Source organism: Oculina patagonica, chromosome 3, assembly GCF_052425735.1.
Source record: "Oculina patagonica isolate OP01 chromosome 3, crgOcupat, whole genome shotgun sequence".
Lineage (NCBI taxonomy): Eukaryota > Metazoa > Cnidaria > Anthozoa > Scleractinia > Oculinidae > Oculina > Oculina patagonica.
Genome location: NC_135760.1, coordinates 26561916 through 26587345, shown reverse-complemented (window position 1 = coordinate 26587345; position 25430 = coordinate 26561916). Strand labels below are relative to the sequence as shown.

General features: G+C 39.5%; 2 protein-coding genes and 1 long non-coding RNA gene across 3 annotated transcripts in view; 1 reads left to right on the top strand and 2 right to left on the bottom strand.

The window, feature by feature from the left end:
* LOC144647242 (uncharacterized) overlaps positions 1-10588 on the bottom strand; it is a 31537-nt gene extending 20949 nt beyond the window's left edge. The window contains exons 1-10 of the mRNA XM_078507013.1: positions 10171-10588; positions 8454-8603; positions 7363-7564; positions 5012-5104; positions 4099-4185; positions 3519-3617; positions 3218-3253; positions 2211-2413; positions 1289-1435; positions 447-663 (exon numbers count right to left, since the gene is read on the bottom strand). Coding sequence (XP_078363139.1) covers positions 447-663; positions 1289-1435; positions 2211-2413; positions 3218-3253; positions 3519-3617; positions 4099-4185; positions 5012-5104; positions 7363-7564; positions 8454-8603; positions 10171-10437 — 1501 coding nt within the window. The 5' untranslated portion in view covers positions 10438-10588. The remainder of the gene's footprint in view (positions 1-446; positions 664-1288; positions 1436-2210; positions 2414-3217; positions 3254-3518; positions 3618-4098; positions 4186-5011; positions 5105-7362; positions 7565-8453; positions 8604-10170) is intronic.
* LOC144647262 (RNA N(6)-adenosine-methyltransferase mettl16-like) overlaps positions 1-25430 on the top strand; it is a 176192-nt gene that overhangs the window by 136926 nt on the left and 13836 nt on the right. The gene's annotated exons all lie outside the window — the stretch shown is intronic.
* Positions 16476-24394, bottom strand: LOC144647236 (uncharacterized). The gene is made up of 3 exons (XR_013569550.1): positions 23926-24394; positions 17789-17882; positions 16476-17584 (listed from the first exon to the last, which is right to left on the bottom strand). It is a non-coding gene; the product is annotated as an uncharacterized LOC144647236 (long non-coding RNA).

Here is a 25430-nt window from a genome sequence, read left to right as displayed (position 1 = left end):
CTTTTTCTACAATAGAAGCAATTAATACGACCACCCTGGGTCGAAGAAGTCCTTAAGCTTCGCTCTCGGAGAACTGCCCGCGTCTCTTCAGATGCCTATGTATGGTCAAGAAGTTCTTGCTATCTGCGATCCATACACCACAGATATTCTGCCATATAGATCGAGGTAACCGTATTTAAAAGTGAGCTCAGGAAGTCTCGGCTAATATCTTGCACAGCGCTGCATACAGCAAGCATACAGCAAGCAGACTTTATACAACTATAAAAGTCATTGTTGGAGGGTTCTGCTTAATCTTGCGGAATTTTGCATGACTGGTTTAATTCAGTTGTCTGTGACCTCATTGGCTAAGCATCAGGCGATATTCTGCGAGATTTCTTGGTATAAGGCGTTGAATATGTTGGAGATTTTTGTTGCTAGTTTTCATAATTTATAAATCTGGATCTCACCTGTTGTAGGGTTTGGTATGTTCGCCGTGGTCATGGCCATCGGAGGAGGAGAAGAAGGAGTAGGATTAATGGAAGGTGTGAGTGTTACTTGAAGGATGTTAGGAACTGTCATTTTGTCACTCCACCCCCTGGTGCTTTGAGAATGTTGAACGAAGTTGGTGCTGCTAGTGATGTCATTACCTCCATACGCCCAAATTACATGGAACTGATTGCCGGTCTGTAATAGAAATGAAAAGTTCAATTTTGACAGCTTTAAACAGCACTCATGGAGTGCAAAAATACAAATGACATTTTGACCTTCAAACGACACCATCGACACTAGTTTTACTTAGACATGACTGTTATTATGCATATAGCTTGGGTGAAGGAATAATGCAAACCTCTTCTTTGGAAAACTGAAGACATTGCTAGTAAATTGACGGAAGTAATTTTATGGCAAAAAATCATTTAAGCGCTGGGAAAATAAGTTAAAAAATATCAGCCATTTTAGTTTAAATGACCTGAATTCTTCTTTCGCGGCTATGTTCGTGCCGTACACTCACTGTAGTACCATACCGCCTTAAGCCACAAATAACAACACAATTTGGTAACGTTAGGTTGTTTTAATTTTTTTGCAGAGAAAGACTAAAAATGTACGCTCATACAGAGCCACTGAGCTGCGCAAGCTTATTCTACCAATGCAATATAAAAACACCTTGGTACACACAATGTATCTACGAGGCACTATTTACTATACCTCAATCGCAGCTAGTCCTTGCTCAATTTGCTCTTTTAAAGAAATTAAAACTGGGCATTCAAACTCTCCATTTTGCATTTTTCAAAGGTACAAGTAACATACTTACCACAAACTTGTAATCTTTACTATCTCCAGTATCGAGTGGTCTCTCAAACATCAGCTCTGTGTATCCACCTGATTCTGATGCAGATATCAGTGTGTAATCCTGATTAGCGTCAGGTTGCGGCTGAGTACGTCCTTGAGTGTAATAGTCCTGATGATTTAAGTAATTGGTAGCGAATTAATCAATAGAAAGACATAGTTCAAGCTTAACTTGTCTTATTAAATCTCATAAGGTTGTTGATCATACTGCTTAGCTATGGAAATCCATCATTCGTCGTCACGGAAACGGCCGACCCCTGTTTTACCCGATCGATAAATAGCTTAAATGTGCAGGGCTAAACGTCAACCTTTCCGAACCTACACACGCCATTCCAGTCCGCCTGGGTGAGCGTAGCTAAGGTGAAGCCGCACGGTGCTTGTGTGATAATAAATACAATAGAGTAGAACTAAAATGAAAAGAACCTGGTCACGTTTGGGGCTTTTTTCTTTGAAGAAATGTTGTCCCAAATACTAGTAAGAGAGTCACCCTCTCCTTCGAGCCACCTTTTACTGAGCGTTTATAAAATAAAAGTTGGCCCTGTCAACCGGCCCTGTCAAAAATAGCCAGAGTGTTCACATGGGAAAAGGTTGCTCGTTCCCTAGGGTCACCCTACCTTTAAAGCGAGTCACCCTCTACCCAGGGTCAACCTGTCACTGTGCCCCAAGCCAACTTTGCGATTTTCGCAGCCATTTATAAAGATAAGTATGAAAAGCTCTCTCGCCCGGCGCAGCTCGGTATGAAGGGTAAACTTTCTACCAGGGTCAACTTTTTTCCATGTAGACTTTACCTGCTATTTTGTTCTTAACTAGATTTGAAATGCTACCGTGGTAATCCGCCATTAGAATTGTCTAATAGGCAAAGGATTGTTATAAGAAAAACAACTCACATTCAAATATCCTTGACCATTGTCGAACCCTCCAACAATGACGTCATAGTTCTGCATGTTGTTCGGTGCATTTTCCGCGAAACCAAATCCAACCCAGCCAGTGGTTTTAACTCTCAGTCGAATAACGATCTTATCATTTTTAGTGTCAAAATACCACATCACCATGAATTGATTGTTGTCAAAAGAAAGAGTTACATTCAATCCTGTGCGAAAAAAACCGGGTAAATGTAAATTAATTGTCATCATAATTTAAAAGCAATAAGTAAGAACGTTGTTACGACCACCTTTGGGCCATAAAAATGTGGTTGTAGAAGTCCTTGCGCTTCGCTCTCGGATAACTGCTCGCGTCTCGGAACAGATGCTTATAGAGCTGTTTTCAATTGAGTGTCGTAAAACCAAAACTAAAGTAATTACTCTGGCCAATCACTAAGGACACGGACAATCCAGTGAACCAATCAAAACTCGAAGCAAATACATGTAGCTGGCACGAAGCGCGGGAAAACGTGCGCGAGCCAGTCACGTTTGGTTTTGGTTTAGTTCTGATTGGCTGAGAAAGTGGTGCGAGATTTTTAAGCCAATCACTGAGCGTACTAATGCACAACGAAAGCAAACGCAATTTACTTTCGACACTCAAGTGAAAATCGCTCTATATGGTCAGGAAGTTATTGCATGTAATCTGCGATACGTACACCATAGTTTTTCATAATTTGAAAGCGAGCTCAAGAAGACTCGGCCAATATCTTGCACAGTACTGCACACAGCAAGAAGACTTTATTTAACTACAATAGTACGATTTTTGACAATTTGTTAAAAAAATAGAACGATCACTTCTGCTCAATCTTGCGGAATTTTTCCTGATTTAAGTTAGCGGTCTGCGACCTCATTGGCAAAGTATCAGACGAACTAGATCTTTTGCGTTATTTCTTGGCATGAGGCGTTTAATACTTTCTGAACCAAATGGAGATATTTTTTTTTCTTTTTTTAAAATTTGGGTTAAAATATCTCACCTGTTGTAGGGTTCGGCATTACCACTGAGGCAGTCACTACAAAAATGAATTAAATATATTTTAATTTATACGAGTATATATATATATTTTTTCAAACTTAAATCACATGCTAATAGGTCATTTGGTAGGAAACGTAGGGCAATGAACGGGTAACGGGGAGGTTACGGGATCGGGTAGCCTCATCATCTCATCTCATCTCATCTTATCTCATCTCACCTCATCTCATCTCATCTTATCTTATCTTATCTTATCTTATCTTATCTTTGTTACGGTCAAGTTACTGATACATGCAGACACTTACCCGTTGATGTTGGTGCACTGGTCGTGGTCGTCGGTGCAATGACTTGTGTGTTTGTCACTTGTTCAGATTCAATGACAGACGTGACAATTGAGGGAGACTCTGTTGGTAAACAATTTATACGAGATTTTAAATAATGCTTGTCTGTTCACTTTTTGCTCGCAATAAACGCCTAAGTTCGGTGACTTCAACTAACGTTGCTACGTCTTAAATACTCCACTGTCGCATCGATGCGGAGGTCGAATATTTTCATAACTATTCAGCTATCGCTGACGATAATTTTGAAGCAAGTAATTCCTGTTAACGTTCTTCCCCAAGGTTATGCCCGGCAAACACCTGTTAAGGGGGTATTTGCAAATCGTCGGCCGGCATCTTCGAGAATCTACGGACGACTTCGGATCATCGTTGGCAATTCTTGGAAATCTACGAGTCGTCTTTATTGAACCAACCTTGAAGAAAGAATTTTCTGTCTAAACCAGTCAGCGTTTAGTAAGTATAACTTTTCTGTTATAAAAGAAATTAAGTGAGCCAATGTGTTTCGACGGGCCATTACTTTAGATGGAACCTGCAACTTTCCACTCACCTGGTGTCGGGTCAATAATTGCAGTCGCTGTCGGTGTGACTGTAACTTGTTGAGAGTTACTGACAGGCGTCATCACTGAAGACGTCGCTGTTGAAAAACGATTTAAAGAACATAAAATAAGTTAATTTGTCTGTTAGTTAGCTTTAAATGTTTTGTGAAAGCTTATATACAAATGTGTTTGACTGTAATCTAAACTGGAATATTAACCTCCCGGGATTAACCTCTAGTCTGGAAGAACAAACGGACCCATTCGAGGAAATGAAATAGGCCACTCATTACATTCAAGAAAATATGAAGTATTAAAGATCTTACTTCATATTCTCTGGGTACTTTTCAATACTTGTGAAATATGAAAAATTTAGCATGCCGCGAGCGTGTAACAAAGAAAAAATCTGAGTCCCCGACGGGAATTGAACCCATGACGTCCCAAACACTGGGCGGGCGCTCTAACCAACTGAGCTACGAGAACTTCATGGTGAGCAAGGCCATTTTACTAGGCGAAGTCCCCATGGAGGACTCCTGACCATATAAAACTGACGGAGGTGATCGTCAGAAAGTTTAACAGGAAACCCCTAACCGAACCAGCATTCATTCGCATTCCTATTTGTGGGCTCTGCTCGAATTTATTTTCACCCCAGCGAGGTACCAATTTTTTCTGTCAAGCTGTTCCTATTGTATTTGTTCTAGCTAAATACCCTTAAACGTACCGGGATATCTTTAAAAGGGGTCATTTTAGATTTAAGCACATTTTGTATGGGATTTCTCCCAAAAGGCGTGAGCCAGCTCGGTGTAATTTAGTTATAAAATTAATCAATCGCGTGCTTAACTTATTTTACCATCAGAACCTCGGTAAGACAATAGCCAGAGTCACTTTGGATGGCTTCCTTATAAAGCAGTAAAGCATTTAACTCACTTGGTGTCAGGTTTGGTGTGGGAGTACTGCTGGGTGCGGCTGTTTCTTGTTGAGAGACACTGGGAGACATGGCCACAGCGGTGACCTCTGTAGCTAAAAGTCAAAATAAAAAATAAAAAAAAGGTTAGGAAGAATACTTTCAGCTTGTACGCTTTTGGTTATACACCACTATATACACGGGGGGGCCTTAAAAAGAAAAAAAAAAAAAAATAAAAAAAAACGGATAAAAAAAAAATATAAAATTTCTCATTTTCAAAAAAATGAAAAAGAAACGCTGTAAATCGAACATGGGAGTACACGTTTCAACCCTTATGGGTTTCTGATACACGGGAATACCGATTTCTCGACCCTTCCGATAACTTGAACCAAGAGCCGTTTCCATTGGATCTACTCGAACACTGCAATAAATATAGATTACTTCATAGAAAGTGCGCCGTACGGATTTTTATTCACGAGTTGCAAAACTTTGGAAAACGAACGAGTGAGCGTAGCGAACGAGTGAGTTTTCCAACGTTTTGCAACGAGTGAATAAATAAAAATCCGTACAAAGCTCTTTCTATGCTGTAATTTGTTTTTAGATATATAACGAGAATTCAACCATTGTCCACTTCACGCCGATTTTTCCAGTTTATAACCTTTGACATACAGCAGTTAACGGCGCGAGAAAACAAAGCTGCAAATGCACATTGCTTTACAAGCGAATTCGCTTTTCAATGGTATAAAAAAGAAAAATTTCTGGCGAAAACCTCTCTTTGGCAAAAACTTTATTTAAATAAACACACTGCGTTAATTATATGTACGTTTAAAGCAAAACTTTTCGTACCGCATCGAGGAAACGTCGCCACAAGCGAATGAACTACTGGCGAGTCAACTGGCGAATTTTGAACAAATTGTGACAACACAAAGATTCGGTTAATTAAACAATAATTACGACGTAAATCCAGAGTGAAAAAATGCAATTTACTTTACCAAGACGATCCAAAGAGTGCCTGAATATTCTTAGAAAGTCCGCGGATGTGTCGTATAAAGTTCCGAAGAAAGTCTTGTCTTCGCTTTCACTTATCGACACTGTTTGTCTTCACTTCGCCTTTGAAGAATGATTTTGTATATCACTGCTGTATTCTTTAGGTTTTGCTTAGCATGTTTCTGTTGACTTGCCTTTCCATTAAGTTCTTAAAAGGCAAAGTTTTGTAAAAAACAAAACATGTAGCCATGTTTTCAAAACATTTTTAAACTGCCGTCGAGAGTAAACTTGCCGCTCGCTTTCTCAACCTCGTTGGAAACCATTTGTATTCTCGCGCTGTGATTGGTTGAGTCGTACTACTCTAGATGCTGATTGGTTATATTTTTCACATGTGAAGAAAGCTATACGCGAAGCTGATTGAACGTATCGCTTTTTTCACATGTGAAATATAGCAAATATAGAATTCTATTTGCAAGGTTTATTGCTTAAAATTCTCGCTATATATATATAATATATTTTAATTTACCCCAGATTTTGTTGTTGGAGGTTTGAAGAATTGGCTACTTTAAGCTTTTAAAGGTATCCATGCATCAAATTCACTTATTATTGTTGCCGTTTTGTAAGGATGTGTTACCAAACAGCAGATTAAAGGGACACTGTCACGGGGATTTTAATGCTTTTTGGTAAAAAGTACTAAAATTGGCGAATAGGTCTTCTCAGATATGACATTCACCTAGTACGTCGATGGAGATATAAAGTAAATTGTTGTTGAACGAAGAAGGGAGCCATAATAATTTTTAGGTGTTTTTCCAGTCCACAAGGACAAAACTTGAAAAAATCAGTCTGACAGTTGAGATCTAAATTTCCTGATGGCATCACAATAATATCACTTGTTTATCGCTTCAGTACACTTGCATGGTGATTTGTAACAAAATTAGACCACTATTCGTAGTTTCCATATGTCTTTAGGCTTTTGAGTTTTTGAAGTGAAACTGGTGACAGGACAGTGTCCCTTTAACATTAAAAAGTCTATTTTATTTCTTTTCTATGTACCTTATAATATTATGATATAAGATTTACGATAAGAGCCCCTCCTTCCTTAAAAGGTCCTAAAAACAAATAGGCCCCAGGGGCTTCTTTCACAGTAAATGTATTCTTTATGGCATTGTAGAAACATAGTACGTATTAAGATTTTTAAAGTAATTTTGTCTTTAATTTTCAGAAATACGAATATTCAGCTGAGAACTTAGAGATATAGGATCTGTTATAAAACAATTCTCTATCTCGCTTAGACCTTGCTGAGACCTTGGATCCCCCGGGTTTTGCGAGTGTGGTATTTTTACTTGCAGTTAGCAAAGCGTTATGATGACTTTAAACTCATGATCACCTGTAGCATCTGGGGTTGGTATAGTTGTCGACATCGACATCGACGTCGTCATCATCATCATCATCGACGTCGTCGATGTAACAGCAGGTATGAGAGTAACTTGTCTGACACCTCTGTTATCAGTATTGACAACACCGTCGTGTTGTACAAGGTTGTCACTCATACTGTGAAATGCCCATATAACGTAAATTGGCATTCCCACCTGAAAAAGTAAGAAGATAACAATGAACAAAGTAAGATATGAAACTCTTTTAATCTGGCCTAGTTGTTCAAAAGGTGAATAACGCTATCCACATCCACCGGATAAATCACTTTCGAGTGAATAGCTTATTTTGTTTTGTCAACACCTATCCCTCTCTCCTCCGCAGCGGTTCCCGATGGGGCGGTCGTTGTAAAAATCCGCTGGGCAAGGTGAGTACAGGCGCACTCGCCTGCACTCTTTTCGTACAGCGGACTGTCCCCACCGAAAACCTCTCTGAGGGGCCTCTGCGGAGGAGAGAGCACCTATCCAATGGATAGCGACTTATCCAGTGAATAGCGCTATCAACCTTTCTTGAAAAACTGGGCTCGTCTGTGAATGGCGATTTAGGTTCTATTTTTTGGCAAAGCAGTATTCGTCTTGCATTATTTCTAGGTTAACAGAGCCCGTACACCCATAGCCCAAGCAACCAACAAATAAGAGTAGTACTTTCAGTGCTACCTGACCGAAGGGTTGAATTAAAAAAGGATTCAATCAACGGTAGGTGACGGTCCAAAAATGTGAAATTTAAACGTCAACACAAGAAACAAAAAACCATATTAAGACCGTAAAAGCTACTTACTAACCAAAAAGCGACTAGCAATATTGTTTCTCCCTTGTATGGTATTCGAGAACACCGCAGGGTGCCACAGGTTTTCCTAGAGCCCCCGTTCCCCTAAAAATGTTGGAATTAATTTATACACCTGGGTGGAGCGAGGCACTAGGACAGTAGTAAAAGTACTTTGCCCAATAACGTACACGTGGAGAGCTGAGGGTAACGAGTTTCTACCACAAGGCTACTTACGACCACCTTTAAGAAATAGCAAAGACGAGCACTTATGATATAGTTTACCGGAATGGCAGTGTCATTTTGTTGATCAGTGGTGTTTCTCTTGCGGAAAAACTTTAACGTTGTAACACCATTCTCTTCGCTTATGTTTAATGGCATCCAGTCTTGCTGAGTATCCAGTCGAGGTCTTTCCCGTCCTATGGTGAGATAGTCCTGGATAAAATAAAACGAAGGGAACTTTTTACATGTTCATCTAGTCTGTTGTAGGATTTAAATTTGTTACTTTGGCAAAATGCAAATTGGTAGCTGAATTTATCATTGATTTTTTTTTTTCAGTGCAGTCACTGTTGAAGAGAAAAAAGGAAAATAAGTCAAGTAAAGTAAAGTTAAGTAAAGGAAAAAAGGAAAGTAAAAAGACTGAGTGACGCAAATAGCTGACACATTTATCGGTAGTAGAGAAATTGGCTGAAATTTAATTGATAGCTGAGAAATCGCCGAAAATTTAACTGATATAACCATGTGAGATTCCATTTTTAATGCAGACCCTTTAAATACCCTTTAAAAAATGTTTGTCTTCAATAAGGTGTGAACAGGGAAAATGTCAATAACATCTAATACTAATAACATCTAATACTAGGAGTATTATTTTTAAAGGTTTCCGTGACGCTAAAGACCATTTAATGTTAGTTCAAGTTGCATGACATATATAGTGCGGCGGATATCGATGTTCTTTGTTGATGATATTTTTCCTCTGTGTATATAGCTGCATGATGACTCGGCATACGTGTTACGCGTACGTTGCCTAGGTAACGTGTCAAACAAACATTTTTTTAATTGATCGGATATTCAAAAAAATGACAAGTGTCAGCTGATAAATTAAAGAATGGCTACCTTTGAATTTTCTACAAGAGTTTGTTCAGAAACTTGGAATCTGACCCACAAAATACGACACAAATTTCAATCCTCATAAATTATGCGTGTTTAGACCGATTTTAACGCTTCACTGGTGTTGCAAAAATGAAAGCTTTGCAGACGTCACGAAAGTCATTTAGGGCTCTTTTTTGCATAAAGTCGGGGAAAAAATACGAGGCTGTTAAATGACTTCTTGTACATTTAAAACAGAAATTTTTAGACTCAATTTCTATCACTTCTAGATGGAGATTTTGAGGAGCAACAAAGATAATTTGCTGTGGTCACTTTGCGTATCATTGCGTGTTTGACACGTCAATGAATAATCATTAGAGTATTCCCCACAGGATAAACTCGAGTAATCAATATTTACATCATCCTGTACTTAATACGCCTTGTATATTTGGAACAACTTAAGTTTGCTTTTTAAAAAGTCATGGTATTTCCAAATTTTAGAATAAATCTAGTATAAATAGATGTATGCCGTTTTCTGTTCTCAACGTATTAAGAACATGTTTAAAAAGTAAACTACAGTATTTGCATGGGAACGCATATTGACCGCGTAATTTAGGATGTTGGGTGATATTTGTACGTTTATCACATAATGTGATATACTTAAAGTGGAGTAAATAAACATACTCTTACTATGTTATCGAGTTGTTGTCATAGATATAGAACTGTATAATCTCAGGATTTCGTTTATTTTTAGTTTCAAGTACGTTTCTTAAACTCAGTTTCAAAGTATTTTTTCCGAGCAGAAAAACCGTCTTTGAAAAATAAGCCCTAAGGCATGAGGGTATGCGTGACCTAGAGAAAGATTACATAACCAACGAAAATCTCTCCATAAGAGTTTTTTTTTTCATCAGCCTACCTGAAGGTATTCGCCTTCAGCATTCACTCCTCCTATAGCAACATCGTAGCCCACCATATTGGTAGGCGCATTCTCGGCGACACCAAAACCAACCCAACCTGTGGCTCTTACTTCAACCAAAAACTCCAACGTATCTGAGGATGCGTTGAAATTCCACGAAACGTTGTAATTGTTGTTGTCGTCGAGGGTGAGCATGTTGGAAAACATATAACTGCTTTTTGTGGAAGCCACAAATAGCGTTAAAAGACAAAACTGAAAAACAGCCATTGCAAGATCAGAAACGAGCAGCGTCGCGTGAGGAACAAACTGAATGACTAGGCATGTTTCAGTTCGTCCGCTTTATACAGTATTTTTAATTGACCACATAGCCAATATCCTTTGTTTTATATTTTTTTATGTTTAGTCTCAAGAATCACGCTAAATTCATAACATGAAAAAAAATTTACATGTAAAAACCGGCCGCCGATAAAGGTCGTTCTGAAAACGAAAAATACGTTTACTTTGGGTCACGTCATAACTTTTTATGTTTTAGAGGGTCTAAAAAAGTAAGAACGAACAGCTAGAATTTTAACCGGCAGCTGAAAATAGAATGAAATATTTATTTCCTAACAAATTGGGAGAATCGAATGCCAGCTAACTGACAAATCGTGCCTTAACCCTACATTTTTAACGACAGCTGAACGAGTAAAATTACTTTGAAATATGGCCTTACGTAATTTGTATTTGTTTAACAATGCCCTCGAGCGAAACATGACATAGTCCTGAATAAAATTAAAGGACGCATGGTATCTTAGAAACATGTAATCAAAATAAAATAAAGACTATATTTAGTTACGTTTAAGATTATTTTGGTGTAAACTTGATGAATAGATGTCAAAGAAGTACGCTTTTTATTTATAAGAACAACCGATTTTCGCCCAAGGCTGAACGTTTTAATTTAATGATTTAAAATGATTTGACGATTTTAGCCTGAAAATGTTCTTAAAATGCTTCAAACAAAATAGTATTGCAAGTAACTCCAGAACGATTTGCGACGTGTGCTGCGAAAGTCGGTTCTAGGTTGAATTTGAATAAACTGGGATTGATTATTTTATTCAGTACATGTATTTGGCATTCACAGTCGCAAAATAGTTCGTTCTTTGTCATGTTTTATTCTTGGGTTCGTTCGTGGGATGGTATAAAATTCTGGCCTTTCTCAGCCTCGACGTTCTCATAAAAAGGTTCTCATCATTAAAGTATGTTTAAAAAATAGAGTAGTTTCATGTTACACAGCTTGAGGTCCGTGCTGGGAAAGTATTGGTCGAGTAGAATTTGGCGAAAATAAATGTCTCTTTATTTGTTACTGGATCCGGTGGTAGGAAATAATTTTTTTTATAACCAATTGCAAGGGGTTGCCTATAATAGTCTATTATCAAAACAATTATTCCGCTCAATCTTGTCGTACATGAGCTCTAGAAAACTCGGCGCTTTATATATGAACCCTCGCTAAAAAAATGTTTGAGCAATGCTAGTGCTTGTGTTTTGAATCATTACATGTAAGAGGGTGCAAGCCATGTAATCCACGCAACGATCTTTAAAAATAGCAATATCTAGAAGCCTCTGTCGGGTTTAACAATATCTTGTTCCCGCCTCAGAAAGCGAAATCAGTCTTGTTCAGTCCCTTTTCGAAGTTTACGAAACCTTTTTCAATTTTTGCACTCACGTCCAACTTATCTCCAATGTATCCTTTATAGCATTGTTTTATTCGTTTTAAAGTTTTCAACTTTTTGGATTTGTTTAAAATTTGTGAGTTGTACAAAGGGCACAGTAGCATCTTAACATTTCTTGAATTCCATAACAAAGGCCACGTCGAACATTTGTTGGTTTTATCAGGTTGAATAGCGAAGCACGCGAGTGACATGATGACTCAGACAAGACTCTGGAATGGCGGAATATTTTCCTAAAACAGCCGAGGTTTCTTAACACTTTTCTTAAAAGAAAACTTCTCCTAGACTTCCTCTATTTCTCTCAGAACACGCTGATGTTTTTTGAGCCTCGTGGAGGGTATAATCATTTTCATTCTATTTTATGACCTCGAGCGCTTCGCTATTGAGTTTGAAAGTCGCAGTGCCTTTTGGTATTTTTTTTCTGTGCAACTATCTTTAGTACCCTTATTGCTATAAGGAAACCAGGCTTAATAGCTTATCTGCCATACTCGTGACCATGCATATGACTCGATCTCGATTCTTACTCCATGATAAGTCAATGAAAAGCATCAGGCCTAGAAATGCAGGATAAATAAACGATTCACTACTTATACGAAGCAGGGTAGGTTGAGGATGGAGGCGCTTGGGGAGTCGAGGCAGCTGAGCCTGTTTGAGGTGTGGGCAAACTATTTAAACCGCAGTGCCTGGCTATGGAGTGTACGCAGAGGCACTGAAATGGTTGCAAAGGGAAACATCTCTTGCGCTGTTGGCATGCACAAGCCATAAGATAGTCGCCCGTGCTTTAGGTAAATCGAGCAAACAGCGAGTTTTTAGTCGGAATTCTACAAATAATTCCTATTTACCAGAAATAATGGCAAATAATGGCAGAGCTTCATATACACTTTGAAAAGAGAATTATAGTTAGCTGAACGATGCGTGTTAGTCCCAAATGCACTCTAATGTTTGGTTTGTTGTTACATACATACATCACCTTTGTGTTACCTCGGATTTACAAGAGAAGCTACAGAAGCTTTTATTTCTCCGAGAAAGAGAACAAGAAGATTAAATAAATAAAATAATAAAAATAAACAAAAATGAAAATAAAACCATTTATAATATACTGTATATTAAACTACTATTTATATAAATTACAGTTGCATTCACGTCTGAAAGAAGTTTGGTGTACTTTTAAAAGAGGCTGTCTTTCTGAAAAACACCCACTCAAATTCGTGTTTATGAACAAATTGATACAAAAATTGTCAGTGTTCGATGCGAATGTAATATTTGAGAGCGGCTCGAAAAAGTCAATGCCTACCCTGCGCACACCCTGCGAGCAGAGCCTCTTTTAACTTCCCTTCGGTTGAGATTTGGGAAGTAGATAGAGGCTCTGCATAAATTGTGTCATTTCTTTGAAGTCGCCGCAGCCCCAAAGTTTGGGCTGGTCAGCCCGGATTTAATCGGTTTTTGCTGCGCGGGCATAAGTTTTTTGGAGAAAATTGACGGTCAAGACAGAGTCCACAGTACGCTCTCGAAAGCACTAGAGCTGACGAATGCTCTCGCCATATGCTACTGTTTGTTAGCCTGTTCCAGGCGTTCGGTTAGTTGGGAAGCGCGAAAAACGGCGAGCGAAAAAAAATAAGGGGTAGGGGGGCGGGGATGGAAGGCCCCCTCGCCTTAGTCCCCTCCCCATTTTTTCGCTCGCCGCTCCTCGCGCGCGCTTCCCAACTAACCGAACGCCTGGAACAGGCTATTTTTTTTAAAAAAACAAAAAAAAAAAAAAAAATTTTTTTTTTTTTTTTTATTTTCTCACGTTTACGCGAGCACTACACGCATTTCTTTAAATAAGCGCGCGCACTTTTACCTCAAAAAAACTGTAATAAATCGCCTAAAAGTTGTGCTATAAAACAAATGGTAAACGCCATAGAGTATACTATTGAGTTATGAATGTACTTGGGAGGCTTGCTAAGCACTAAAGAAGCTAGAGTCGCACTCGGCTATCGCCTCGTGCGACTCTTACGCTTCTTTCGTGCTTAGCAACCTCCCGCGTACATCCATTACTCAATATAGACTTGCCCCAAGTCGCTCGTTTTTTCTTTGCATCCTAAGTTACTTAAATAAAATCGCTTTGAAATCAAGCGAGAAAGACAACTTGAGTAAAATCACCTTTGAAATCGCGCGCGAGAGATCGCGCGGGATTCATTTCTGTGAACACGCGCGCGAAGGAAAACAAACACTTAGGAAAAGCTCGTTCCGAGCTTTTCCTAAGTGTTTGCTCGTTCCGCAACGATCCTCCGCCATTTTTTTCCTCATGCCCGCGCGCACCCTCCGTTTCCGTATCCAGCGGTCTCCTGCGAATCTAACGAGCGACTTGGAGCAAGTCTAAACTCAATAGTGTACGCTATGGCGTTTACCATTTGTTAAGAGAAGCAGCGTAGTATATATGACCTGAGACGTCAGAACTGCTTAGTCTTGCCCAAGCCAAAAACTAACCTTAAACTGAAATCAGATTCATACATTGGCGCAAAAAGGTGGAATAATTATATTATATTGTAAATAAGTTTAGTTAGTATTCGTATTTGTCTTAGTGTTATTTTTGTTATGATTATTTCTTAGGTAACTTAAACACGACCACATCAGCTCTGCTGTAAATTTATCGCTGCGCCTCGTTGACTATTTTAACAATAGAGTGTTTCTGTCGAGGAACTATCGGCTGATTTCCCCGCGGAAATTTGATGTTCTTAAAACAAATATTAGCCCGAGAAGCGAGCTTCGGGGCAATATGCTAGTTTTAAGAACATAATTCAGGGCAACTATCAGACGATATTCCGAGCAAATCTTTTCTTTATTGTTCACCACTAAATTTTCTTCCCGCGCACATACAAAAACGAGCATCGTGAATATTTTACTTTTGAGGATAAAAAACTCAATCGAAAGCCGAAATAAAAACGAAACAAAACCAGACGAGAAACCACTAAATGAGTGAATTTGGTTGGGTTTTTTTGTCTGCAGGCGGCTTGTTTACAAAAAACAGTCACGGGCGGGCACTATCGATCCGGGCATTTTTTCACGGGAGGGCACTATGGGCTGATAGTGCCCTCCGGCGGACGGGCACTATCGCGTCACGTGTTCAATTTAAACCAATCAGAATCGGAGAAAATTTAGTGGTGAACTATAATTGCTCATAGAAAACTTGGGCTCGTAGTCTTATTGTTAATTAGAAACATTTTGTTCACGCTGTCGTGTGCGATCCGTCACGCCATTCCGCGCGCGCATGCCAAGATTAAATTGTCCTCGTGCAAGCCCGCGCAAGCTAAACGCGCATGCTCAACAAAGATTTTACACGATTCTTGCAGAGCCCTTTCTTCTCAAGTATATCAGTGGAAAAGAAAGGGCTCTGCTCGCAGGGTGAAGTGAGCACTTCCCCAAAGCAGATACCTTGCCTCAGCAGAACATTCTCTTTGCTAAACAATTCTCATACTAAAAATCCCTTGAATGGACACTGATAAACAGACACTTCTCCTAACCAGGCCCTGCCTTGCCAACGCATAACACTACCTTAACGAAAAGGGTTGGGTAGCAGTTCTTGCAAGGTCTTGCATGAATCGCTCACAGGAACAATGCCGGGAAGGGGGAAAAAAAATAAAAAAAAAAAAATTTTAAAAAATGGGGAGCACCCCCCCTTCCCCCCCCCCGTATCCCCCCTCCCTAGCCCCCCAAAACAATAGCAACTGCTATTCTAGAGGATCAGTAGAATTACAAGCTTACAAGAGCTGCTACACCACTCTCCCATAACAAACGGTAAAATATGCAAAAGGTCATGGCCAGAAAAAAGGGTTTTCATGCTCAGTTGTTTGATAAAAAAGTGCCCAAGTGAGCCATCTACTGACTAAAATATGGTTCAAAACAAACCAATTGATTTCATCATGCAAGATGTATAAACTGCCCCAACCAAGCAAAATTCAGGGTTTTTTTTTCCCGGGGGGGAGGGGGTACTCCCATATATGGGCTATATAGGTATGTGCCGCCCGATAGGGTATGGTTTTTGAGGTTCCCAGTCCTTAAATAGGGTATCATTTTTGCTCCTTTGGCAATGTCTTTCTGGTGTGATCCTTAGATAGGGTACCTAAATTCTATTAGCTAAAATAAACGCCCAGCTAAACGAAAAAAGGCATCCGTTCAAGTGTTTGTAAAGCGATTTTGATTTTATAAAGATTTGTGTTTTGCCGTGCGCGGTTAGCCGTTATTTGCGTCGTCGCGGAACGCTTCTCCTTCCCTTGAATAGGGTGTCATTTTTCAGTTTTGGGCCTTAAAAAGGGTATCAATTTTCGTTTTCTTTATCCTTAAATAGGGTCAGGGTTTAAGAACCTTGGCGGCACACCCCTATCCAAAATTTATGGGAGTACCCCCCCGGGTTTTTTTTCAACCCTGAAGATATGCAATATCACTTGAATTACTAGAGTAGTAAAAGGTTTTGAACTTGTCTGTAGCATTACATGGCACATATTCAATATATTAAAAAAGTAAATGGTACAGTTCTACAGTTCTTTCATAAACATCCTCAATTCTGATCACACACGGCTAAAAGAAATAAAAACACTGCAGTTAATGCATTCTATTGAGTAGCTGTAATTAACCAGGTTTATTTCCCAAGCTTTCAATAACTAACTGATTTCTTATTCCAGTCCTATATCATTAAGACTGAATTGTTAATTTTCTCACGACAACAATGACGATACTAATACATAATTATTTTTCACAAAATTACAAGTGAAAGACTAAAGACCTAAAATATTCTATTTTCTTTATATATTGTAGGCAATATTTCACAAATTTGCGCTTTCTAAATTTTTTGCTTGAGACAGGGTCAGCAAAAATAGTTCCCATTAACTAGCACTGTAGGCCCACAGTGCATGCAAACAGCGCCAGGTCCATAGCCTCTGTACGCATTGCATGCCTGCGAACCTCAACATATTTTCACCTTATGGCAACTCCACAATCATATTGGCCTAAAGAAGCTAGATCATGGTATTTTAGCAGTCAGAGCTCCCATGTGCACCAAAGTTGCACACAAGTAAGGCCCCATATCTAAGAAAAATTGGTCTGGCAAATTTTTAAATGTTGACCAGTTTGGTTGGTAATAATAATTGTTTAATAGATTACTTGGATCTAAATACAGCTTGTTAATTTTTTTCCCAATTTTTGTCCATCCATGTCCCATCTTGGTTTTTCCGAGTTTCTTTTCAGTTCACATCCACAGCTTCAAGCCTTTATTGTGATATTTCCATTTATTTAATCAATGACCAGATGGATTTTGCTTTTAAGCAATAACCAAAACTAAATAAAACTGCCAGCATGATCTAGCCCCTTTAAACCTCAAAGAGTAAAAGAGAAACTAAAGTTGTTCATGAACATCTCATGAAAGTTTCATATATTTTAAAGTTTGCAGGAGCAGTTAAGGATTTCTGAGCAAACAACGTCATGTAGGTGAGACTGCCAATTTAAGTGTGCAAGAAGGAAAACCAAACTTAGGGGGAATGTTCAAGCAAAATTGATATGGGAAAGGGAAGGAGTGGGAATGATTTTGTTTTGCTTTGTGCTCCTGGAATCAACTGATACTCAGGCTAAATATCCAACAAATTGCTGGAGGAAAAGGTATTTAATTTTAAAGTAATTACATGATGAAGCCTCTTCAGTATTTCCACCTCATCCCTCAGAGCTGCCTGTCTGGGCTGAAATCAAACATAGAAGGTTATTAATAAAAATAAGTTTACTGACAAAACGGCGGTATTGTTATATTGTGACTTATTCAGCTAATTTATTTTACAAGTCATAGCTGAGTTTATAAATGTTCAAAAACAAATCATTCACATCCCAACAGAAGACAAATTCTACTCCAACAATTTTCTGGTAAAAAGACTAGGCTTGGAACTCACCCGAACTGAAAATGTTTTCTTGCTGATAATCTTGACTGCATATTTTTGGCAAGATCCCTTGCTGAAAGCTAAGCGCACCTCACCACAAGCACCTCTGACAAAACACAATAAGACAATCAGTCAGTCAATCAATCAATCAATCAATCAATCAATCAATCAATCAATCAATCAATTGATTGATTGACCAATCCAGCTTTATTAAATATTTACCCACAGTGACTAAAATAAGGGAGTTATAAGCTTTGCTGACTTATTATAATAAGAAAATTAGAAGAAAAATGTATTGAAATTATAATAAATACAAGACGCTTAGGAGAGCGTTCACTCCGGTCCTTGAAGTGGACTGGCGAAACCACATCATATTGGGGAATCATTTAACTTCTTAAAACTGGATTTTGTTCCATTGTTGTAAGGACTCGCTAATGAAGACCTTGACAAAATATGAAACCATCTCAATGTGGTGCTTCTTGGTGCAGAAAAGCGTTTTTCAGGAGTTATTTACGAATCACGGAAGCGTTGCGTGACCACCAAATAGTGGCTGCGAAGGGCTGTTTACACAACTCCGAAAACTACAAGGTTCCTTTTAAAAACTGAATTGGTAGTACTTTCTACACTCTCCATTTACTTTACTTTTTAAATATTTTATAAAACACAAAGCTTAAGTCTGGTCGCTGTTGAAAGATGATCAGATAACACCGCGTCTGTCTCGAAACAAAGATCGATGTCCCTTCAAAACCTAAAATACTGAACTAAAGATGGACAAATGAAAGAAACTTGAAAGAAACGTTATTTTAGATTAATTTTCATAAAAGATGAAGCGAAGAAATGTATTCAAAAGCGTCAATTTTAAAACTCGTGAAACAACCCTTGCACGCTTAATTAAATTTATTCACGCAAAAGCATTTCTTGTACTGCAGCAGACGGCTTTTGCATTTTAATTTTTTAATAGACTTCTTTTACTGATCCTTCTAAAAATTCCATCTAAAATTCAAAGCAATACTATACATAACATTTGCTTTCTGAAGTCTCGAGAAGCCACTGAAACAGCTGCTGAAAGTCCTTGATCAAGTCCATGATTTGTATTCAAAACACATTGATAATTACGTCGCGACACATGCACAGTCTTTGGGGCCCCAAAAGAAAGATGGATCTATCCTTTGATGGATTTCTTCACACTACCAAGGTTTTAGCAATCAGTACTTGCCCTTGAGAGGGAAGTTTACGTGTTTAGCATAACAAAGAAGACCTTGGAAGTTTGTAATCCGTTCAGTGGCACAAAATTAAAGACTCAGCATCAATGACTTCAATGGCAACTTTTCCCTGCCGAGGTCAAGCAGATGGTACGCAAAGCACAATAGGCTACGTCACTCGATTGCACAATTTTGCAGATTTGTGATGGCCAAAGAAATCAAGCCCATTTTATAACTCCTGGCCTCCAGCCGGAGTAATAATATTCTACACAGGACCATGTGCTCTCCAATCCCAGGGGGGTACTCTCATATGTGGCCTAGATAGGTATGTGTCGCCCGATAGGGTATGGTTTTTGAGGTTCTCAGTCCTTAAATAGGGTATTTTTTTGCTCCTTTTGGCAATGTGTTCCCGGTGTGATCCTTAGATAGGGTACCTGAATTCTATTAGCTAAAATAAACGCCCAGCTAAACGAAAAAAAGGTTCCTTAAAACTGAATTTTCTGTTCAGGTATTAGTAAACAGGGCTTGACACTAACTTTTACACCACTTTCCACTTTGGAAAGTAGACTTCAAATTTTACTTTCCATCTCAAAATTTTACTTTCCAAAATGGATGACAGTTCCATAGTTGCTAACCATGTTTAATTAAAAATCATCCTCGTACCCAGGATCTTCGTTCCCTTTAACCAGCGGTCAGGAAACAAGCGTTTCTTCAAGCCTGCGCAGAAGGGACGAAGACTTGAGGTATGAGAATGATTAAAAATACAAACATCTTACTATGTGTCTCATGCCATTGTTCTAGTCGTTAAAAGTTGGACATCTCATCCTCGTTCCAGTAGCCCACCAAACCTGCACTCCAGGTTGAGGGTTAAACTCAGCAACACTAGGCCCTTCAATACGAATCCTCATGAAACAGGTCTAATACTTCAACTGACAAGCATGATCTCCAGTCTGACTTTATTTTCCCCATTACTGAAAAACCTCGCTGAAAAATCTACACCCGATCTTTTTTCTTTTTTCCGCGTACCTCTCTTTAATGTTATTTTCCTTATATTATAGTACTGGCCCTGAAGAAGACTAGCTCTGCTAGTTGAAATATTGGCCAATAAATCTTGCCCTCCTGCCGTTGTACCAGCCTTGCAATCAATTTGGTTTTATAAGCACTTAGAATGACGTCTGGTACGAGCATTTCTTGAACAAGAGATCCGGCAGCAGAGAAGCCAAGCAGTTTTTTCTTTGTTGCGTGGTCCCCTGCATCCAAATTGTTTTTGTACTCTCTTTAGACTTTGCAACGTCTAAAGTGCTTTCGCCTGTTTGTCCTTTGTCACCTTTTTCTTTTTCAACTTTATTTTCTTCAACATCACCATTAAGTCGAGAAAAACCGAACTGAAATAGATTCATTTCCCTGGGTAGATTTTGTTACATACCTTCGCGACAGAAGAATCCACGTGTGTTTATAGTACCCAGACCTCCTCGGGAGTTCTCTTGATCCAATATGGCGGAGAACGGAAGAATAGTATACCATTCTCACTCATTAATTATGCCGCTCATTGTCCGGCGTGGATAAGGTATGGGGAAAGATTGTGGCCTTCGGCTGCTCACGCACCTTGCTGCTTCAGTACAAACTCAAAAGATCTTCACATTTATAGGAAAGAGTACCCCAAAAAATACACCTTCTCCCCAAAACTCAAAAATCCCCTCAAACCCCAACCGGTATGCGAGAGGCCCGGCCAGGCTAGTGGGGTTACTTCCCTACACCATAGCATGTATTTCGATCGTGGCTCATAATGAGAGTAGGAGATTCAAGAAAAAACTCCTTCAAGAAATCGCCAATACCTAAGGCGGGCAGATTAAAACCATTGTTGTTACAGAAAGGAAAACGTAAGACAACAAACGAAAAATGAACAAAAGGGAAAAACCCCACTAGCCAAGCTGGACCAGGAATCCGTCGTAAACGGATTATAGGGCGTAACTGAGATTACCCTTCTGATCGCGACAAGGCCAGTGGAGGGGGTGGACTGTTTAAAATTATTTTTTTATAATATTTTGAATTTTAATTTTAAAACTTCTAGCTTGGGGAAAAATAAAGGATAAACATCACTTCCATATATCCCACGTTGTTCGTGTCTAAACGTGGATAAAACATTAAACTCCGTGGATGAAAACGGCCAACCGGCGAGCTTTGAAAATTTAAACACTGAACCTACAGAGATACACAGATCCATAAAACAAACATGCGTGATACCTGTCCAATAAAGTTCCGCACCGGGATGGGTTACGTAACAAACCTTACGTAACCAACTCGTAAACACTTTAAACCTAAGCTCATTAACACTCTTACTGACACCAGTAAGCTCTGAAACAAATGTCCATCAATCGGCAACTACTTGATTTTCTTGACATGCAAGCAAAACAATTCCAGCCAGATAAACCGTAACGAAACACTTAGCACACTAACAGTTAAAAAACAGGGTGCCCCCCCCCCCCCCCCCGGAATGGTCGATACATGATTGTTGCCAAATACCCACAATACACAGTTCAAACTTTAAACAAAACCGACACAAGGCTCCTGCCAACTAAGCTCGACCCACGAGCCAACCTTTAGACTAAAACCGACACGGCGTGTAACAAATATAATTGTGCTAAACGCAAGAGCAAACATTGAGCAACGTAAAGCCGACACACGGCATCTGACAATTTCTGCTCGACACACGAGCGAACGTTTTAGCTACAGCCGACAAACGCATCTGACAGTTTCTGCTCGACACACGACACACGGCATCTGCAAATTTCAGCTCGACACACGAGCGAACGTTTTAGCTGCAGCCGACATACGGCCTCTGCCAGTCTCTGCTCGACACACGAGCAAACGGTTAAGCTATTACCAGCCGACACCCGGCGTCTGCCAGTGCCTGCTCGAAACACGAGCGAACGTTTTAGCTACTACAGCCGACACACGGCGTCTACCAATCTCTGCTCGACACACGAGCGAACGTTTTATAGCTACTACAGCCGACCGGGCAGCCGACACACGGCGCCGGCGTCTACCAATCTCTGCTCGACACACGAGCGAACGTTTTAGCTACTACAGCCGACACACGGCGTTTGCCAAACTTTGCTCGACACACGAGCGAACGTAAGCTACTACAGCCGTAACACATATGGTAATAAATTGCTATAAACAGAACTACGTAGATATAAAACACACTACGGGATAAACAAACGGATAAGCAAGCGAAAAAGAAAAACACATAAAAATGTTTTAAAATACCGAGTAAACTATTGCTGTACGCGTTGTCCCGCTACTCCGGCATGATGTGGAACTTGCGAAGCGGCAGAGAATGGACATGCAGTGTAAATCTTCTAGTTAAACAGCAGAGGCAGGGTAGGTACAGCCATGAACTTGAGAAAATAAACGACGAAACAAACTAAAGCACGTGGTTGGGCTTCGGCGACGTAGCGCGAGAGTATAAGAAAATTCGCCCGGACTTCCCGGCTTGCGTATCTCTTTCGAAATGCCCCGAAACTAAGCAAAGGGATCTTTAAATACGGCGATTGTGCACGTGGTGATTAAGCATTACCTAACACAACTATCTATAAACAAATGGGGTTATGTAATCCACGCACTTCTGAATTCCGCGTCATAATTATGAATGAGAATAGTATACCATTCTCACTCATTAATTATGCCGCTCATTGTCCGGCGTGGATAAGGTATGGGGAAAGATTGTGGCCGAGGCAATGAGTGACAGGGTGAGAAAGCACTATAGTTGTCTATTACGTCGCCGAAGGGGAGGTGGGAGGGTCGAAAATTCGCCCGGACTTCCCGGCTTGCGTATCTCTTTCGAAATGCCCCGAAACTAAGCAAAGGGATCTTTAAATACGGCGATTGTGCACGTGGTGATTAAGCATTACCTAACACAACTATCTATAAACAAATGGGGTTATGTAATCCACGCACTTCTGAATTCCGCGTCATAATTATGAATGAGAATAGCGTCGTCTTTTTAAGACGAGTTGTCAATGTTATATGGCTATTTTGTATAATTATCTGAATTTTTTACACACTTTTTTTTATTTAAGCCTTTAAGCATAAAATTTGCTTTCCAGTAAAGCCTGAAATTTACTTTCTAGATCGGGTAAGTATTTTGGTTCATTTTCGTTTTTTTACTTTCCAAGAAGAAAATTTACTTTCCAGTGGAAATCGGAAAAGTTTTAGTGTCGAGCCCTGAGTAAAGCGATTTTATAAAGATTTGTGTCTTGCCGTGCGCGGTTAGCTGTTATTTGGGTCGTCACGGAACGCTTCTCCTCCCCTTGAATAGGGTGTCATTTTTCGGTTTTGGGCCTTAAAAAGGGTATTAATTTTCCCTTTCTTTATCCCTAAATAGGGTCAGGGTTTAAGAACCTTGGCGGCACACCCCTTTCCCCCCCCCCCCCCCCCGGGTCTCCAATTTGGGAAATAAATCTTGGACAACTGCTAAAATGGGATTTTACACTAGCAATATAACTACATTGTAAACGAAACAAACTGCTGGAATCTAATTTTATGAAATTGCTCAAGTTCTTCAATAGCCGATTCCCTCTATAGCGCGCGCCTGCAGGGAATCACGGTAGTTGTATTCATCAAACCATGCGCGAGACTCAGCAGCGTGCATCGTTGCTGAGTCTCGCGCATGGTTTGATGAATACAACTACCGTGATTCCCTGCAGGCGCGCGCTATAGGGGGAATCGGGTATTGCAACAGTTGCATTGAGCTTTGATAATTTATGCAAACTGAAATTCACAATTATTCAAACATCCCTGAGGCCATAACTACCAAAAGGCGCAAAGTATGGAAAAGGTCAAATAAGAACTATAATTTAGCTTTTCTTCACTAGATGTTTTTGCTATTATAATTCGTAAGGTACGTATTTCAAAAGGTTTTTAAAACTGATTAAAATCACTCACCGATTTTTTCGAAGTCAGTACCCAACTAGGGAAACAGCCTTCCCCACCTAGAGATCTTGTGTTCTTCCTCGTCTGACATTCCATCTACAACATCCTGAGTAGGAAGCGTAGTAGCAGTACCTGCCGAGTCCATACTTGCCGAAGAAGGGACACTCTGGCTCTGGGAACTTGAAGATGTTCCCGTACTGTTGGATTCTGGTGTTTGTTCAGCCATGTTGGATTGCTGAAGGAGTCTTGGCAGATTGGAGACTGGTAACGAATCCTAGTTTTCGCGCCAAAACGTGAAAGACAGGCTAGGGCGTGTTGTGGAAAACGCGGGGTATGGAGTGCCGGAGTACGGGGTCCCGAGTAGGGATGAATAGATTGTGCTAGTAAATTCAGGAAAAGTTGCTTCACAATATACCCAAAAGTTGCTCTAAAGTTGCTCAAATATCAAAAAGTTGCCACCAAAATTTAGGAAAGTTGCATGCTCACTAGGGTCGTTTTGTTTTAGATAAATACTGAAAACGTGTTTGTTCGTTAGTTGCCATTTAAACATTTTCATTAAATATTCTTACAATCATTAAAAGAGGCCAAAAAGCCATTGTTATATGAGAAATATAAATACTTTGTTGCAATCAATGTACTCTTTAAACTCAACATAACTTCAATAATAGATAAAAAATAAAAATAATAAAAATAAAAATAAAAAAAAAGATCAAAAAGATCAAAATCCTTCAAAATGAAACGACCTTTTATGGTTTGGATCGCTTTTATATCAATTTGTTGCTCAAAAGTTGCCAAGCAAGGCAAAAGTTGCCCTACGTTGCTGGTACTACAAAAAGTTGCTCAAAAGTTGCCGAGCACAAACTATTTATGCCTAGTCCCGAGGTTAGGCATGAATAGATTGTGCTAGTAAATTCAGGAAAAGTTGCTTCACAATATACCCAAAAGTTGCTCTAAAGTTGCTCAAATATCAAAAAGTTGCCACCAAAATTTAGAAACGTTGCTTGCTCTCTCTCTCTTTCTTCGTCTGAAATTTCACCTGATTGCGATGCCAAAAGTGACTCGCACTTCAGCAAATACCAAGATGGCCGGCGGCAGGCTCTATGTTGCAGCAAATAACCGCTGGATTTAAGCGCCCGTTAGATAGATAGCCGCTGTCCAGATTTCGTGGGCGTAAAGCAAGTGTTATTTTATTGTCATTTTATTGTATATAGTAAATGGTTTGAACCGAGGAGTATCAGTAGGTCGTAAAGTATGATCGTCCGGGTGAGAGTAGTTCTGAGAAGAACTGTTGTTGGTGACTGACTTTTCGACAACCTGAGCGGAAGTCATCTTCAAGTCATCCGCCAACAGAACGACTTAATTTGACTAACAATAGACGGAACAGAACGACTTAATTTGACTAACAATAGACGGATCGAAACTGACCAATTACTGTCGACAAACTCTACACGAGTCTTACAGCCAATAACATCACGGCTGAACTGACCAATCAACATCAACGGACCAGACTTATAACA